The sequence below is a fragment of the Rhamphochromis sp. 'chilingali' genome (genome assembly GCF_963969265.1).
Source record: "Rhamphochromis sp. 'chilingali' genome assembly, chromosome: 13".
Classification (NCBI taxonomy): Eukaryota; Metazoa; Chordata; class Actinopteri; order Cichliformes; family Cichlidae; genus Rhamphochromis; species Rhamphochromis sp. 'chilingali'.
The window spans coordinates 4,580,785-4,600,001 of record NC_137940.1 but is presented as its reverse complement, the minus strand read 5'-3'; the positions used below and the strand labels follow the sequence as shown (position 1 = coordinate 4,600,001).

Here is a 19,217-nt window from a genome sequence, read left to right as displayed (position 1 = left end):
TGTGTGTGTGTGTGTGTGTGTGTGTGTGTGTGTGTGTGTTCTGGTTGACTCATTGTTAGGTCTCTGCAATACGAGCGCCTTCCTTTTTGTCTGTCCTGCCTTCACACTCACTCATGATCAAGGCTACATTCTCAGGAAGGGAATGTCGGATGTTTGCTGCCTTCATAGTCAGTAAGATGGAAAAAAAAAGAAGCAAAGCGGAAGAGAAAGGAGAGCTCGAGATGCAGTAATGAAACTAAAAAGGCTTTTTGGGGTTGAGTGAGCATGAATGAAAAGAAACAATAGAGTGATAAACAGAAGCAGATTTGATTTAAAACATAGCTAATGGAAGACAAACACCCCAGAGAAAGAAAAGAGAGAGAAAGTAGCAAGAAGGAGAAGAATAAAGAGAGGGCATTATGGTTTCCTATCTGCCATTAATAATTCAGTCATTATCGATCAACCTGAGCACTTCTTGTAGCGTTAAAAGTGCATGTGTGTGTGTGTGTGTGTGTGTGTGTGTGTGTTTGTGTGTGTGTGTGTGTGTGTGTGTGTGAGAGACAGACCCAGAACACACATACACATGAAAGGCTTGCATAACGTCAGCTGTTGTTTTTCTAATGAGTCGAGTTTGCCCCCTTGACTGACACACACACACACACACACACACACACACACACACACACACACACACACACACACACACACACACACACACAGCAGAAGGTCGTTCGCATTAAGTCCAAGAGCACCGACACGTCTTAGGTAGGTGTGTGTGTGTGTGTTAGTTATATAAATCCTGGCGTGCCTGTCAGTGGGTGTGTTTGTGAATCAAGTGATGAGACACATCACAGCCAACTTCTTGTTTCATGCCGTGTACACATGCACACGCACACACTTCCCTGCTTATGGAAGAACAAGTATGACATTACATACACAACTGTCTATCTGATCAGCAGGGTCAAGCAGAGCTCTGTAGCCTAAATAACAATCTGCCCACTCAGAGTGGCGCCACTGACTAAAACTGTGCGCGTGATACATTTGCTGAAATTGTCATTTCAGGGCATCTCAGACATCACTGTGCTAATTTTTACATGTTTTTCATTGATTTCACCTCTACTACCTCAGTGCTCGATCCCTGCTCTGTCTCACTAATGCACGTATAGAATACACAGACATACTCATTGTTAACAGCATTGCTAACATTCTTCTTCCCTGTTTTGACTCTTGCGGCTCGACACCCGCCTCCTCCAAGGTCAGTGCGGGACAGGAGTCGAGGAGTGCGTGATGTTCTAACCTTGTTGTGCTTTTCCTCTCTCTGGCTCTACAGCTCCCACCTCTCCCCTATATCCATCCTGCCTGCTGACTCTGCTGAGTAAGTCTCCACATATTCACACACACTCTCAATGGCATACTTAGACATAAACTCACGCTAACATACGCATTATATCACAACAACTTATCATAAACATCATAAGCTGTAATAAAATATGTACTCAATAATTCTTAATATTATATCCCGCAAAGGCATTTCATGTTAGAATATAATATTAATGAAACTGCAAATAATCAATAAGAGAAAGACAGAGCCATATTATATGTTAAGCGTGATGAGGCAGTCAAATAGCGTTTTCTCAAGAGGCGAATAAAATAATAGAAATCGAGATTGATGTGCAGCCGCTGCTGAGACAAGTGAGTTTTAAAAACTGTACAAGGTTTAGAGGAAGAGACGAGCAGGAAGGAGGAGAGCCGGCCTTGTGTTTTGATTAGGAAGCTAAAGTAAAGCGTTTTGCATGGCGTGGCACTTTGACGGTCTCAAGGACACGAACTGCAATCACATGACAGTCAGGCCGTCTCTTCGACGCTGCTCAGCATGGACGCAGAATACAATTATTTCTCTTTGTACAGCGCTTTAATGTGGGTTTACTTATTAGACTTAAACAATGAGGAATTAAACATAAAAGCTGGAATTCACTACCAGCAGTCAAAGGAGTTTAAATTGTCACATGTTCAGCTGCCCACCAATTTGACAGAAAATAGTAAAGATGGTTTTAAAAGAAGAAGAAACACATGATGATGGAGATGGGGAGACAGTTTTTTGCTGTGCAGATTTTAAAAAAGCAGTTTAATCTATTTTCATAACGCACATGCCAATAAAAAAAGTTTCCCTTAAATTTAAAAAGAGGGACCCTGCAGGTCCCACCGAGTTTCCCTGTTGGGAGGTAAAAATTTGGACGCTGTGTGAGTGTAAGTGCTTCTTTCTGTGTCTATGTAAGTAGGAAAGAGTGCAAGTGCATCATCTTTTACTGCTTATGTGTTTATTTCTGGAAGTGGCTGTTTGTGTGTGATGTGCAGTGTAGTTATTATTGTAGAGCTTCCTGGAGGTGGAGGCGAAGTTTGAGTGTATGTGTTCATATATTGACACCTACATTTCATTTATCTCAGCTCAGTAGCTTTATGAGTTTCTGCCTTAAATGGACATAGCAGAAAATCCCCTACAGCTATTTTTCCAGCATCAGGTACTCGATGTGTTAAATTCATGCGTATCTACAGTACCTGGGACAACTTGGTGTCACTGTCTGGACATTTACTTTGAGGATCAGCTTAAGGAGCAGAAGTTATATGATAGAAAAATAGAGGAAAAGTTGGAATAACACGTGATGAAAGCAGATGAAGTGAGTGAACAGTTGGTATGGGGGAGTTGGGTCTTTTCCCATTCAACTTAGGCTCTGCTGCCGTCTAAGCTGGAACAGTGACAAAACTCACAGACTGCATGAAGCCAGAGTAAATGAGGGAGGAATACATTATGATCAAACAAACATGGTCCAGTAATTGAAGCCAGATAGATGGAATCTCAGTAGAGCCGGTGGATCAGGCGTTGCATGTCGGTGCAGAAAAGGTCAGCGTGTGACTGCCGATGTTACCTTTTATAGGCTCTAACATCCCCTCTTTTTTTCTCCCTGACTCCATATTAATCCTTTTAGACCAGGGCCGCACCATTGGCTTAATAAGGACTTGTTAAATAGCTCAGAAGGGGGGAAAAAGCACTGAGTGAAAATGATGAATATTATTCACTCTTAAACTTCAATAAATGTCTCTTATATGTACCTAATTACTATATAAAGATGAACATATAAATGCCATTTATCTGTTAATTGATCAGCAGAGGTTCCAGACACAGAGGTAGTGCTAAAAACAAACATCTTAATTAAATCTGGAAAAACAGCCCTCTAACCTCGTCAGTGTAACTGAACTAAGGATGTCATGTTGATGTCAACAGTTTTAGGCATTATGTGAGCGTTTTTAAAGCATGTATACTAATCACTAAAAAAAACATGTTTAACTGAAGGATTAAAAAAATAGTGATGGTAGTGCTGTAATGTTGGGTAGTTGTTACTCTGCAAATCAGTTTTTATCTTTTTAGGTTTTTGATACATCGTGTCCTACTGCAGTTCAGAAATAAATACATACACAAGCCTAAATAGTGCGCATGATTCTGGCAGGTGGACGACAGATGGAACTTATCGGTCTCCAGCTTTGACTATTTGCAACATGGTTGAAGTATTTTCGTTTTGGTTATCAAAACAGTTGTTGACGTCACAGACTTTTTCTCTGCTCGATAGAAGTCAGAGAAACATGCCCAGCATCTTGGGTGTTTGGATTATTGCTGTGGCTCGTTTTATGTGGATACTTCAGGTGGATAATGTTATTTTCAGGTTATCTATTTTTGTTTTTCTGTGGAGTTGTTGCACTGAATGAACAGGAAAAAAACATGGTCACTGGATCTCATGCAAATTAGTTATGTAAACCTTGGAAACTCTGCTTATCCTCTTTAAAGGTAGTCTGAACTCTTTGGACAGTGGTTAGTGTTAAACATCATTTTAACTTGTATTTCTGCTTTGTTTCCCAGTATTATTCAGCGGACCATCAGGGCTGCAGTGGAGCAGCACTTCTTTGATCTGAAAAACTCCATCGACCAAGACCTCAGCAGGTACGACAGCCAGGGGTGAGAGTGCAACACAGGCAGACCTGAAACCACAAAGTTTCTATGCACGCATGAATTAAATGTCTGTTGCACTTTGTAGTTGCACCTGTTGGTACAAACATGATTGCTCAGTGTTTTAAAGTGGCATCAGATGACTCTAAAGAAGCATTTCCAAGATAGCAAATCTCATGTACAAAGGCACAAAGCCAGCCAGATGGTTCACGTTACAGATAAACACATTTAGAGGTTACTTTAGCATTATGCTACTTTGCATAGCATTCCCCTGGATACAAGTTATGAATTTATATTTAAATAAGGGTACTTTCATTGCTTTATTAATCTTTCCATTGTGATATGTTAGGGAGAGTCCCAGTGAGCCTGCAGACCAGGGCTGTGATGGAGACGAGGAGCAACAAACTGACCCTGAAGACAGTGCCTGCGACACAGAAGGGGGTACCCCACTCACACAGCCTGAGCAGCACATCCAACAAAATCAGCGAGAAGCGCAGGTCAGTGGGGGGACGTCATGACGTGATAACCAGAAAGGGAATCTTTGTTTTAGTTGCGCGCGCTGCCTGTTACTGTAACATTGGCCGAACAGCAGCTCCCCTGTGTTCAAACAGAAAGTGACATCAGATGATAAGACACAAAAGAAAATCGTAGCAAGCTGCTGTGTGGGCTCAGAGCATGCTTCCCATAGCTAACCTCCTTCCCATCTCAGTGTGTCGCTTCATTCCAAGGCGAAATGTGTTTGATATTATCAGCACAGGCCCATCTTTGTTCTGCTCTGATCGCTACAATAGCTGGAAATTTACTGGGAAAGCGAGAAACAAGAGGGTTGTTTAACAAATACAAACACGCAGACACATTTAGTCATAACTAAATGTTAATAAGGTCATTTTGTACTTGGAAAAAGTGCTGAGTAGCTTCTTTCTCAAGGTTTGGCGAACGCATTTGCCACTTTTTATACCTATCATATGCCAGGATGCTATATTAAAAAACAAGGAGCTACTTTCAAGGGCTTTGGAAATTCTTGACCTTGCTTTCTTCACATTTTGGTAAGAATAGATACGAACTGATAAAATTATTATCCAGATGATGATGCTTTGAGATGCATTATCTGTTTAACACATTCTGAAGAGTAGTAATGTTTCTCTTTATTTTCAATATCTAGTTTTAGGCAGACATACACGGCACATATTCTTTGTATTCCTGTGCACATCACATACATTTTTATTGAAGCTGTCTCATTGGAAATCAAAACCCTGTTACTAGTGCCCCCCATTCAGCCTTACTGGCTTTTATCCCAAGAACCATGTTAGCTTCCAGATGGAGGGGTGAGGAGGAGACAACATGGTAGGCAGGGAGATGAGAGCCACGGCTGGAGGAGAAGCTGTCACAGAAACAATAATCTTGATCCAAGTCCTTAAATAGATCAGCCAAGAGCCAAAGAATGACAGCTGCTCCACTGTACTACATCATCACAGACATGCATGTATTTACACTGGTTTTATGTTTAAAAAGTTGTATAGTTGTGCCATGTGCTATTAACAATGAGTTCAATATGTGTATGTCCACATAACATACACGCTGTGAAATGTCTTCTCATTTATGATGAGGACTTTTGTGTTCCTACAGAGTCGTCTGTATAGGTTCTCAGTCATTCAGGTGATGCTAGTCTTAGGAACTTGAGGGGGGGAAACAGAAGGTATCTGGACGTTTTTAAGCTTGTGAAGACATTTCATTCTCATCCAAAACTCCCAAACTCTCTTTCAACGATGCCAATGTTCACATTCTGGACTGAAAAGACAGATGGCTTGAAAGAGGAGTAAATGAAAAAGATCTATGAACAGAAATGGTAGCTTTTTCTTCCTTTTCCTGTAGCGCCTACTCAGCTTGACTTGACTCTACTTGGTTTCAGTCATTTTCCATTACAATTGATTACCAACTTATGTGCATGAGGTTGTTATAGCAACGTCCTGTGACATCTTCTGTATCTGACACAAAAATGCATGTCGCTCTCATGACTCATCGAGTGATGCCACTGACTAGCCAATCGGTGGCATGCGGTCTGTTAATGTCACGTTTTCGCCTCAGACTGCTCGGAAGCTGAGTAGGTACTAAAGAAGTGGTACCCGTTATTACCAGCTAGTGGAAAACCCTAAAAAACGTATTTAGCTGAGCCAAAAGCCAACCTGCCTTGAGAACCCTTCCCAGGTTTTTCAAATCTCACTCACAACTTACCTCAGATGTGAGTCAGTAGGTCACATGATAGGGTGGGGCAAGGTTTCACAGTAGTTTCACCCTTAACTTCCCTGATGGTATTAAGCCACACCTTTTTTCCCACCTTGGCTCGTGACAATGCACATGACGTGATTAATACTGGGTCAACGACTCTCCAAACCACCTCCAAAGAGAACAACCCCCATGTTAAATACGTGGGACTCTCCACCTTTTGTTTTCAGGACTGAAAAGCCTCACAAACTTCAAGAAGTCCAGTAACTTTTTCAAGGTTTACAGAGTTGTTGAAGATGAGCAGAGGCATTTTTAACCTCTAATTTTTAAGGAGCATTAAATTCTTAACTATTTAAGGTGAAAGAGCTTTATTTAATGCATTTATGATTACCTCACTGTATTCTGGGTATTTTGTGAACATTTGATCTGTTGGAGTGCTACATCTCTGTGTTGTCTCATTAACTGAGGAAGTGAAGCATTACAGTGTTTTACTTATTTCTGTTAGACTCCAGTGTGTAGCTCAGTTTGTGTTCTTGCCCATTCCTGTCTCTTGCTCTGCTTATTCCTGTTTAAGTTAAACAGAACATCTTGCTGTCCTGTCTTTTTTCCTCCAGAATTCACTGGACTCTGTCCCCACCCTGGAGGAGAGCTCAGGAATGGACCTGGATGCAGAGTCTGTCACCGATGCAAAGAACAACTTAAACACTGCCAGGTGAGCTGTTTACTTCACAAACACCAGCTGCCTGGATTTACCCTCAGAGTTTAGTTTCGATGCAAAGCAAACGAGAGGCAGCAGTGTTGCCGTGCTGATCAGACACTTGCCTTCTGCAAATTGCTTTGACACGCTGTTTCAACCAGAGCTCACATTTTATGCTGCATCTGAAACGCATCTTTATCTCAGTCTCTCTCATTCACTTTTGCTTCCTTCTTGTGTATCTTTACATGTCATATGATGATATTACACCGCCATCAATGTGGCATGCAGTGTTAAAACTGACAAATGCTGCTTCACACCTATTTATTTAAAACAGGCAAAATACTGACTACACAAAGCACTGATTTTGGTTACAGCTTTGTGAGTTTTTTTCCTCGTCGAATTATTCGTGCAGCGGAAAGATTTCTTTGTTGTGTGACTGTGGTGTGACTCTTCGTCAGCTGTTATCCAGGCAAGGTTTCAGGAAGACTAAATATGGTGAGAGTGATATGATTGGACAGCTTTTATAAAAGTACACTTATCCAGATGAGTCTGTACAGGGGTACCATATTAGTACTTCTTGTTATTGGACCAAAGAGTACTGAAAATGTACATCCCCTGGTGGAGTGTTAATGTGTTTATCTCCTTTATGGTTTAATTTTGAGTGTTTATCTAATTTTATTTCATTCTAATCTTCATTTTCAGGCAGGACAATCAGCCTCTTGTGACGATGGAGCACACTGTCACCATAAGCTGTGTAAGTGACAGGATGTGGAAATGTACACCTTTCATAGACTGTATATAAACAATGGCTACAGCCATGGTTATGTCATCCACTGGCTTGGACCTTCACAGTAAAGCTTTTAAGTATCTGTTAAGGCCTTAATTACACGGGCCTACAGAGCAGTCAGTGACCCCATGGAAACCAGCAGATGCTGGGGGGAAATGTTTATTCCCTGATTTGTTGGCAAGTGGTTGCTGGAAGTTGCTAGGTGAAATTGGTTACAAAGGTGCTGGTCTGAAAAACACCTTAGGCCAACATTCCTTCAAACACTTGCAAATTTACCTTCAGTTATTTGGTCCATTTTCCTTATTTCTTTTATCTCTTATTGATTTTATTTTTTTTTACTCCTCCAGGACTCCAGTTCATGTTGCTGTGATCACAACGCCAACACCAGCCAGCCCAACAGGAACCACCTGTCACCATGCCAACCAGACTCCTCCCACCTCCAGCTTTTTCCCAACAACCAATGGGAAGGTGAGTTCCATCATATCCTGGGAATTCCAGCTTGCTCAGTGCAGCATAAATATTCATAGAAAATTAAAGTGGCATTGGAGAAGTTATGCAGAGGAACAGACTTTTAAAACTTTAAATTAATTTATTTTATCTAATAAAAGTGACATAATGGGAAAAGTTAATTTCATTTAGATTGTTGTATGAATTACTCTTACTTAAATATAAAAATTATGGAATATTTTTACTCTAAGCTTAAATATGTCGCTGAGATCTCAATTCAAACCTGCTCAGTTGGATAAATTCTCTCATATAAGTGATGAAAAACTGACGTTGGTGGCATTTGTTTGCAATTAAACACAACACACATTGGATGAATGCTGGTGAGTGAAGTTATGAATGACCTCACTGCTCCTCTTCTGTGCTATCTCTCTCCCTGTCCCTCTTCCTCCTCGTCCTTCTACTTCTCCTCCGTCCATCCAAACAGCGTCACCCCCCTCCCATCTCCACCTCCCTCCCATCGACTTCTCATTGATGCATCTGCAAAAGGAAGGCCAAGGTAAGTCATTTCATAAGCGCCCATTCACCAGTCTACCCCTCCCTCCTTTCACTCGTCCTTGTTATTGTTTTTAATGGTGGTCACGGGTGACAACAATAAAAGAAACTATATTAAAATATAATTAAAATAGCCTCGGCTTTTCAAATGTGCGCGTGGTGACGCTGATCGTGATAAATCCTTCCCTGTAACATTCTTCCCTCCATCAGATTTCATGAGATAGCAGGCGAACTTGTTTTTTCTTTCTTCACTCTTCCCTCTTACTTTTTTAATTTACACTTTGATTCTGCTGCTCTTATTGGTCACGACCCCTCCTACACTCTCTCTTCCTCCTCGATTCAACTTGGCAGCATAGCACTGACTGTAAATACACCGGTAATCAGGCTTAGCGTGAGTCAGCAGGTATGGAAGTAAACAAAATAAAATGTTGCTGTACATATCTGTCCATCATGATATGTATAACACCTCTCTCTCTCTCATGCACTTGCTAGAGAGGGATTAATCATCTGGCCTCTCCCTTCCTTCTTGTCCTCTTTTTACTTGGCTTGATTCCTCTCTTTATTTCTTTCCGTCTTCTCCAGACCCCGTCCCAGCTTTTAAATCCTGGCAGGATGACAACGAGAGCGGAGAGGCACAGCTCTCCCCGCTGGCCGGTCGCATGGTTCCTCTCCCTCCGCTCCCCCTGGAGGAGGGTGGTGAAGAGGAACAGGGAGAGGGAGGGCAGGATGACTCCCCTTCCTCTTCCCGCTCCCACCCTCACCTGCTGGCACGGCGCTTTCTTGATTTTGGTGTGCACGGTGCCCAGAGATTTCTCCAGCAGGATCTGGACGCCACTTCACCCACCAAAGTACATAGGTATGATGTGTAGCTTATTCACTGTAAGACTGGTGTTTTGGGAGGGTTTAATGGTTATAATGACACCCACAAATCGTTATCTTTGGTCTGAGACCCGAAGGGTTTTTTTGGGTTGTTTTTCTTTTTTGGTAGTTCTGTCATGCTGGGGGGGGTCGCTGTGGCTCAGGGGCTAGAGTGTGTGTGAAAGTGGCTTGTAGTAAAAAGCCCTTTAAGGGCTGAGCTGGAGTCAAAAAGAGCCATCAAGTACCAGTCTACTATTTATCCTCAGGCCCAGGCGAGCATCGTTTGGTTCCAAAGAGGCGATGAGAGGAGGAGATTCGGTGATGCACCAGCTCACCAAAAAGCTTCAGCATCTGAAGAAGAAAATCAAACAGTTTGAAGAGCAGTTTGAGAAGGAGAGAAACTACAAGGTAAAATCAGAACTTTAATGGTTTTTTAGGTAGTAATTAAAAAAAAAGAAGAAGAAAAAAACTGCAGGAGCCAGTCAGTTATTGCTTTCTTCAGGCTGTTATAGCAAACAGTCATCTTCCTCTGCATCAGAAACACCAACACATTGTTTAATTGCTTACACTGTCACACATTCTGAAAATGTAATTTTGTATTTGTGTCTTAGCTGTTGTTGATGTTTTCGGTGAAATGCCAACTCTTGGTCTCTGTGTGTCCCCCCTCTTCTCTCTGCAGCCTTCTCATGCAGATAAGGCAGCTAACCCCAAGGTCCTCAAATGGATGACTGACTTGACCAAGATCCGCAGGCAGATTAAAGGTACAACTACGTTTTGCTGTCGGCATGCATTCATGTGTGCTTGACGGGGTTAGAGTGTCTGTATGCCATCCTGTTCTGTGCTGGACATTTTGACCCCACTTTCAACCTTTGACCTTTTGTGACAACATGGCATGTATGCTGGTCTGACAGACATACGCAGACATGCACGTGCTCAGGGTCAACGTGGCTCTCACATGCGTGGCTCCCACCCTACAGTGTGCTGGTGCGTCCTTGTGAACCCACATTCATTACCTGCAGGGTGAGTTCAGTCAGGTGAAGCAGCGGAAAACACACAAAGGAAGTATTTGAAAATATTTGGTCAGAAATCCCAAACTGTGGTTGCAGAAGCTTTTGGTTTGGCTGCCAGTCAGCATGTCCAAAATCAGATATTAAAATATAAAATGTATAGAAATTCTTTTCTGCCGGCGGATGTTTCTCCTCCCGTTGTTTCACCACACTGAACGAACCCTGCAGGACGCCCGTCCACCTCCTTCCTGTGAGGTGCCGGCTCTCCTTTATGGAGTAACGCAGCGGCCAAAACATTTGTCACTGTTTCAAATCAAAACTGAAATCAATAATGTGAGAATCCGCTCTTCACTTTCCTCCTTCCTCCTACTGCCCAACGACCCATTGATTGATTGATTGACTGATCGGCCAACCAGGACGCCAGCACCACCTTTTGCCCAGAAGCACGTTGAGGCACCAGGCTTTGATCCATTCACACAGATGCCACCATGCTCCCTCCTCCCCTTCCTCCTCCTCCTCCTCCTCCTCTATCTGCTCACCTCCCCATCACATACTCACCCCCCCGCTCCACCCCTACTCAGGCCTACTCAGCTCTAGACCGTTTCACCTCAGTAAGTACAAACCCCTCAGTAAGTAGACATCTCAAACACTACTGACAGTCACAGCGAGGCGGCTTTGTGAGAGCATCTTGCTTCCTTGTTTCGGTGTCTGCTGAAACAGCTTGTTGGCATGGGATAATTAACGGAGAGGTGGTGAGAAGTGTGAAGCATCATGATGAAATTACACATTTATGGTTCTGATTTCAAAATACAAAACAAGCTCTCTTTTTTGCCAGACATTTTGGGTCTCTGACATGTTAAAAATGTTGGCAAACTGCAAAAAAACATGTCTAACTGCTGGTATCAGTTCTTTAAACAAGAATGCTGCGGTGCTGAAGGTGCAGAAGTGTTTCACCTTTACAGCCATCAGGGCCTTTTGAATTTAGTGATTTTACTGTCTGGCAGTGTTACAAAAAATAGTCTGGAAAAAGTTTGCTCTCTGTCTTTGGCTTTGTATGTTGTGTGGTGGTGTGTTTGTGTGTTGTCACACTGTCTTCTTTCTCCTTATTTCTGATGGGTTAATTGTAATCGTGACGGATAAATTCCTGCATGCCTTAACTGACTTTCTCTGTTTTCTACGTCTCTCCCTCTCTCTCTATCCCTGCCCTTATTTCTTTCCTCTCTCCTCAACCTCATGTGTTCATCCTTCCCCAGATGCCAAACACCGTGCAGAGACCGAGCTCGGCCCTCAGACTCGGCCCCGCAGCAACACCTTGCCCAAGAGCTTTGGATCCACACTGGATCACAGTGCTCATGACGCAGCAGGGGAGCTCAAAGGCCCGCGGCCTACAAGGGAGGAAACACTGGAGCTGATCCAATGCAGAGTCAAAGACAAGAGGGAGGAGGACGGCTGGCCGGATGATATCAAGGTAAGGACCAGATATTTTCCAGCAGAGCCACTGCACTTATCCAGGGCTCCAGCAACAGGACAAATAAAAAGGATGTGGATCAGATATATAGTTGTCAAGATGGGGAAAAAGAACAGAATATAACCTATAGAGTTTTTTGGGGTTTATGAAATCCTTTAGAAAAGGTCTGGTGTAGGTTTACATACCTAGCAGAACTAAACATGTCCAGTTTTATTGACAAAAACGTTATTTTTACATTTCAATTCATGCTTTTAAGTTCTACAGGAAGAGAAGAAATCTTTTTGATGGACATGCACAAAATTTATAGACTACAACTTACAAACTGCTGGTATATTGTTTGACTATAACTTTAAGGGTAATTTAAATAGTTTGATTGTGAACTTCTCCCATCACCAGTTTAAATACTAGTTAGTTAAATGTATTACTTTTGTTTTATTAACATACAATGGCAGTTACCTGCTGGTTCAGAGGTGTTGCAAGGCCATCAGCCACTAACAGGGCTCTGCACTGCGACAGGAAGTTACAAGCAAGTAAACAAGCAAGATGGAAAGTAAGCAGTGACGACGCAAGATTCTGCAGCACTTTGATGCAGAAAATTAGCAAATGTATGAAAGCTGTTTCAGAATAAACTGACCCACAAGCGCGCGGCAGGTCACCTCAGCTCGGTGATGTGCAAGCACATTGTGCTCGGGCATGTGGACGCGGGCCTGTGCTCTGATTGTGAGGCCCTACATTTCAGCAAAAAATTCTTATGTTTTTAACTACACGTACATTATTTCTACGTCTCTGTGTTTTAAACTAGTCGATCTTTTTTTCCCCTTCCTCACATTTAATGACTAGTAATATTAAAACCAGGAAAGACACTGTTGAGTGTTAAATATCTGTGCATCTCTGTAGAAGATGACAAAAGAGCAATTAACCTGTGAGAAGACTGTCCTGCAGAAGAATCTGCTGCACTACGAAGGGCTGCACGGTCGACCGGTACGTTCAAAAACCTAAATTCTGCAAAGATTTGTCTTTGCCTTAAAAAGCAAAAAAGAAACCCCTTCTAACCAGGTCTGTCGCTTCACCTGTCCTTCTAGGTGACCAGAGAGGAGCGGCTGGTAGTGAAACCTCTGTACGACCGCTACAGGCTGGTCAAACAGATGCTCACCAGAGTCAGCATTACACCTGTTGCAGTAAGTTCACAATCTCCACCAGAGACACAAAGTTAGCAGCACTCATGCAGCAGACAACGGATCAACTGCATCTACCTTCCTTTCCCTCCTCTAGGTATCTCCATCTAGTAAGAGGCGGAGTAAAACCCTGCAGCCAATCATTGAGGGTGAAACTGCTCACTTTTGGGAGGAAATTAAAGAGGAAGAGGAGGAGGAGCAAGAGCAGAAAAGTGGAGGAGAAGAGGAGAGGGATGAGGAGGAAGAAGAAGAGGAGGAGGAGGAGGAAGAGGGAGAGAGCAGCGGTGGTGAGATGCAGAGCCCCGAGGTTATCATGGCCATCGACCCAATGACCTCGAGTGACGGGCCCGTGAGCAGCCAGAACCAGTCTGACCGACAGAGCGACTGTTCAATGAGAGAAAAGATGGAGGAGGGATCGGGGAGGCTGGCGCTCGACCTGCGTCTGTCCAGCTCGAACGCCTCATCCATGTGAGAGCAAAACACACGCAGACGCATTCATGCGACATTAGGGCCTAAAAACTGATGTGTTGTTACGCTGAAATTTTGCTCAGCTGTTTATCATTTTAGAAATACTGAATTTGGGTGATATTGTGAATTTGAATACATATTTGTTGCAAATGTAAAGGTCTACAGTTGTTCCTCTCAGTGTAGCTGCAAGTTCACTGAGCCTCTGCCTTCATCTCAAAGACAGGAGAAGTGTAGCCTGCTGTGTTCATTACTAAACCCTGGAGAGGAAATGTTCACGTATCCTTCTGCTTTGCAAACTGTGCAGATACAAGCAGGAAGTGTGACACAGTTTTCACACAGGTTTCAGCAGCTGAGGTGTAATCTGTTTAACGTGTCACAGGATAATGCCTGGCATTAACATACATAGACTCACACCTCTGATCAGCTCAGGTTCCTGAGTCCAACTGTGATGTGTTTCTTATAGGTTGTGACTCCTGTTTAGGTCACTTCCTGCTCACACTGGTCACCTTCTCTCTCTGAATTCAAGTTTTAATTTCTGGTTTATAAGCTAAGTGATTATTAGTGTTAAAGAGAGCAAATGTTGCTGAGAATAAAGCTGTTCTCATGTCTCCACACCACTGTAGTGTTACGTGTGGTTACAGCATCCTCTTCTATCCCATCATCCTCCAGGCCAGAGCTGCTGGAACAGCTGTGGAAGGCCAGAGCAGAGAAGAAGAAACTGAGGAAGACCATCAGAGAGTTTGAAGAAGATTTCTATCAGCATAATGGAAGGTAGGTGGGACACACGTTTATTTAAGGAATGAAGTCCAGCTACATCACATATGTTCAATGATTTCAGCTTTGTCTTTTTAAACTCAGCAGAGATTGTTTATTCACTGAATCAGGACAACCTTTATGTAGGATGTATACATTTGTGACGGACTCCCTTTTCTGTATTCCATGCAGCTCTTTTCTGGTCTCTCACAGCTTCTCTATTGTGAAAAAATAAATACCACACCTTCTGACAGGCAAGTCTTTGTGTTAGAGCTTTGTCTGTCTGGATAGATCAGCGAAAAACAGTCTCAGCCTGTGTGTGGCAGGTAATTTGGCCAAGCTGTGAAAATGAAAGCCAGGCGGGGTGTGAGAACCATATAGCGAGGCAAAAAAAGTTTTTTTTACCTTCATGATATGTTCGAGATGTCACATCCTCTCACTGTCGATACAGTGATCCACTGACTAGAAAGAGCAGAAGTTTCTCCGAGATCAGTTTTTAGTCAAGAAAAATATCCTTATTGAAGCTCCACCTGCTTGGCAATAAACACACTGCATTTCCTGCCAAAACAAATTAGCTGAAGTGAAGGAGCAGCTGGATCAGGTTCACCATGCTCAGCAGTAACTTAACAGGTCCGACATGGCTGAAAGCGACCAGCAAACTGAAGGGAACGGCAGGGAAATTCAACTAATAAAAAGTCTGCGTTTCAGATGGAAGCTGCAAAAGTGCTGAGAGCTGAAAAATAAAAACATAAAACCTCACAACAGAAACCTCACAACTCTGTCTGCTCTCGTTCCCCTTTTAGAAATGTTCAGAAGGAGGACCGGGTGCCGATGCTGGAGGCGTATAGAGAGTACAAGAGGATCAAGGCCAAACTCCGCCTGCTGGAGGTCCTCATCAGCAAGCAAGATTCCTCCAAATCCATCTAGACCCCTTCCTCAAATATCCGCTGTCCCCGCACACATCAGCTGTCATCACTGCAGCGACGCTACGCCCAGGACGTCTAGCCTGTCATCACGCCTGGAGAGTTTAACAAAGACTGCAGCCAACAGTCCAACACACAACAAATGACCTCCTGTTGGTACCCTGCAGCCACATCATGGGGAAATTAAGTCAGCTCTGACTGCTTTTATTAAAAAGTAAAAAAATAAAAAATAAAAGTGCCACCGAAATCGTAAATACGACATATGGTGTAGCTAAGCTACAAATAGCCTCACAAAAATTAAAATGGTACGGAAACACCCAAAATATTCACAAAGAGAAACACATAACTGACTCTGCCACATATCAAACAGAAGAATATTTTAGGGCGGCTTCAAGTGTCATTTCCTCAAATTAAAAAATGGAATGACATCTCAAATGTTTTTTTTAAACTTGTTAGTGATCCAATCTGCCAAATGCCTGCAAGTGTGTGAGGACAAACACTGGAAAAGTAAAGCCGTCATTTAATGTGTGGCCAAACCGAGGTGCTTTGCCAAATATCTGAAACCTAGGTTTTAGTTGAGCATTTTAAAGTTAAATGTGCGTTCTTACAACTTTTTCCCCCTGATGTGAATGCAGCACGGCCGCTGGTCAAACTTAAAGCAACTTCCATCATCCATCCCCGCTGCCTCAGTCTGCATATCATCTGAAAACAAACAGCAGTTTAAATAAAAAAGACAAAGAGAAACTAATCACTGTGTGTATCATCATCATCATCATCATCATCATCTCACCAATTTGACTCAAGACTCTGCACTCGTCTCTCACCTCCTGGTTTTCTGACCAGGAAGAAAAAGGCAAAAGCATTTTGACTTTTTGATTTCAAGAACATTACTGTTGTCGTCGATCTTTGCGTTTCTGAGGAATCTCATCGGACAGCTCGAGGACTGGCATTTTAGACACTCTTCACTCAACACACTTCGGATTCATCTGGAACGTCTCGCACTGCGCTTCAACCTCTTTCACTTGTCATTTTAATAATAATAGTCTAACATCCTTACATCCTGGATGCCTCACCTTCTGACTGATTTTAAATATTCATCCACAAGATTTCAAAGCCGCTTTGTTTTAAAAAGATGATGTACACCGTACAAGATTTATTCCAACAAAAGTATTAATTCTTTTCGTTATTTTCTATTCTTAGGCGTTTTCTTCTACTTTTTGTTTGCATTTCAAAAAACAGTGATGTGGGAGCATCTTGCAAAAAGAAAAAAAGAAATGCTGCTTTAAGTCTTTCGACAGTTCCCAAGGCCTCATTAAACAGAAGATGCTCACAGGAAACAGCTGTGACTTGGCTCCTTGTGTTTCATCCGTCTCCTGTTCAGTTTGCCACATTGTAGTTCCTGAGTTATGGGTGATAAATAGGTCTGTGTTGTTTTTCATCTGAGAATCCAAAAGCATGTTGGCAGCGGGCATTAGTAGTCTTGTGACTAATCTGGAGGTTTTAATTGAAATTTGAAGCTGAGCAGATCATTTGTATGTTAGCATGATGTCCTCAATACTGAGAGAGCTGAGGGTGTTTTTAACGAGTGAACGGTCTTTAGGTGTGCCTCTGACCTCCGGTCTGCAGTTTGATTTCCTGCTGGCAGGTCAAAGTAGGGCAGGTGAGGGGAACAAAGTCTGATTTGAGCTCTTCTTTTATTGTTTCCAGTAAGAGTCGAGGCGTCACAGCGTGCTTTAAAGTGTGGGACAAAAGTTTCCGACAGTCACTGAATTTTGGTTTTAAGCTGCGAGCTCGTCAGTCAGCTGTTTGTCGTTTTTCTTCAATCTGCACTTGCATGTTTTAGGCGCACAGGACAAAGCTGACGCACAATTCTCTGCCTGGTTCAGAGGTGGCTGCAAGTCTGTCTGTCGGTGGGCATTCAAAGCTATGAATGAGGTGAACCTTTTATGTTGTGTGAAGATTATTAGGAGTGTGAGAAGTTGGGACAGTTGAAGTTAAAAAGTTTGATGTAAAAAGATGTTATTTGCACAGCATTCACAGAATGCAGCCCTTTTGTGTTTTATAATTTTTTTTTTTTCCATTTGTATTTCTAGAAATGAAGCACTACTTCTATACAGAAATTATACTGTACATTTAATAAAAATAAAAAAAAAAGAAATACCCGAAGGAATGAATGTCAAAAGAAATGTTTAAATTATTTCAAACATTAAGTTTGGCCCCCTTTGGTTTATTATTGTTTGTGATGCCCTGAGAATGTGTTTTTTATTATTATTATTAATATTATGAATACTGCTTGTAGTATCATAACCATTATTTTGTGTGGTAACGACAATAATAATCCTTTTGTATGTACTCACTAACTGTAAAACCAGCTGTAGACGTTAGTCTGGCACTGTGGCGAGACGCACATGAACCTGCTCTGTTTTCTGAATTACTTTGTTGCTCTGTGTAATATAAGCTAATATAGAAGCTGTACTGTAGTGAGCTTGCATGGCAAACAAGAACATAATCATATGAAAAAAAAGTCAAATTGTTTCCATTATTTGTGCCATGAAGAAGCAGCAATAATATGTTTGTGTTCTCTTTAACACAAAAAAGCATTGTGGGTTTGATCCCGAGTGAACATTTGAGGTACGATGTTTTCGGGGTTGGACAGTGTGTTTTTACCTCTGCGTCACGCCGGCACTGCTGAAATCCAACGTATCAATAAGTCTGTGAAACTAGCAGGGATTGAAAAGCCAATGACAGATGTATCATCTGAAAACATTCCAGTTTTTATCGTCATCAAAAAAGTGAAGAAAAGCGATCCACCGTCAATATCTGAAGGGCTTTTATTTCTGTCGACTTGTTTTTCATTGTGCCTGTAGCAGAGTGGTAAAATTCACAAATGTAAATGTATTCTGTCGGTGTACAGTATGCTTCATCTCACACTTACCCATCTGACGTGCATGGTTGTTTTACACACCAGGAATTCAGAGCAAAACTCCTCTTCAAAGACGTCTCCTAGGTCCTCCTGGAGATACTTTAGAGATTGGACACATTTTTACTAACTGATTATTTAAAGTGATTTAAATAAAAGTTGTCATGAAGTTAGTTTAAAAGACAGAAATTATGTTTTTCCTTTAACTACAAACAGTCTGAAGTCAAGAAGAAAACCTCAGGACATCCTTGAGATGGGATTTTGCTATAAATTCCTTCAGTCGAGATTTCAGGAGGGATGTGGCATCAGACGCTCCCTCCCATTTCCTCCAGTCGACCTACACGTGACGCGTTTTAACGCATTAATATATCGTATGCATCTGTAACTGTTTTCTTACTTTGTGAATGCTTTTTCAGTTGTTCCTTCATTGACGAAAATGAGAAAATACAATCAGTAACAAACATTTACACATGAAAATAAAATTTACAAGCTTGCCACACCACTTCTCCCGACTGTTTTATTTTTTAAATGAAATATACTGGGACCAGGATGTCCCCTGCAAACTTGCCCTGAATATTAAATAACTTATGTCCATTTTTAACAAATCCTTAAGATGACTCATTTACCACTTTTAGCATTAAAACCCATCCAGGTTACAGACTGGTTTTGTACTAGGTTAAATTAGAATTTAACCAGCTCTGCAGCCATTTTTCATCAATCTATGCTAATTTTTTAAATTACTTTAATAAGTATTTAATTTGTCTTATTATCACGCAAATATGATTTATAGCGTAAACAGATGCATAGACATAATGTCACTTGTCTCTGATAATTTTTCTTCTTCAACATTATGTGTGATGTTCTCCAATTGCAGGCTGTAGTTCCCATAAAAGTAGTTCTATGCTCTATACATCTACAAATGGATAGCGTAGTAGTAAGACCACGCTCCTTTGGAGCAGGAGT

General features: G+C 41.9%; 1 protein-coding gene across 6 annotated transcripts in view; it reads left to right on the top strand.

Annotated features, from left to right (window-relative positions):
• The window catches only part of fam13b (family with sequence similarity 13 member B), a 69,094-nt gene extending 50,671 nt beyond the window's left edge, over positions 1-18,423 (top strand). The window contains exons 8-24 of one of the 6 annotated variants that reach the window (XM_080900180.1): positions 1,310-1,354; positions 3,890-3,970; positions 4,326-4,473; positions 6,814-6,911; positions 7,599-7,650; positions 8,031-8,151; positions 8,615-8,686; positions 9,265-9,538; positions 9,807-9,948; positions 10,220-10,301; positions 10,964-11,158; positions 11,801-12,015; positions 12,913-12,996; positions 13,098-13,193; positions 13,288-13,658; positions 14,328-14,429; positions 15,215-18,423. In XM_080900180.1, the coding sequence (XP_080756306.1) occupies positions 1,310-1,354; positions 3,890-3,970; positions 4,326-4,473; positions 6,814-6,911; positions 7,599-7,650; positions 8,031-8,151; positions 8,615-8,686; positions 9,265-9,538; positions 9,807-9,948; positions 10,220-10,301; positions 10,964-11,158; positions 11,801-12,015; positions 12,913-12,996; positions 13,098-13,193; positions 13,288-13,658; positions 14,328-14,429; positions 15,215-15,338 (2,302 nt within the window). In that variant the 3' untranslated portion in view covers positions 15,339-18,423. Of the gene's footprint in view, positions 1-1,309; positions 1,355-3,889; positions 3,986-4,325; positions 4,474-6,813; positions 6,912-7,598; positions 7,651-8,030; positions 8,152-8,614; positions 8,687-9,264; positions 9,539-9,806; positions 9,949-10,219; positions 10,302-10,963; positions 11,159-11,800; positions 12,016-12,912; positions 12,997-13,097; positions 13,194-13,287; positions 13,659-14,327; positions 14,430-15,214 lie in introns of all 6 variants that reach the window. The other 5 variants (XM_080900179.1, XM_080900181.1, XM_080900182.1 and 2 more) reach the window with 5 other exon arrangements.
• The last annotated feature ends 794 nt before the right edge of the window (positions 18,424-19,217 follow it).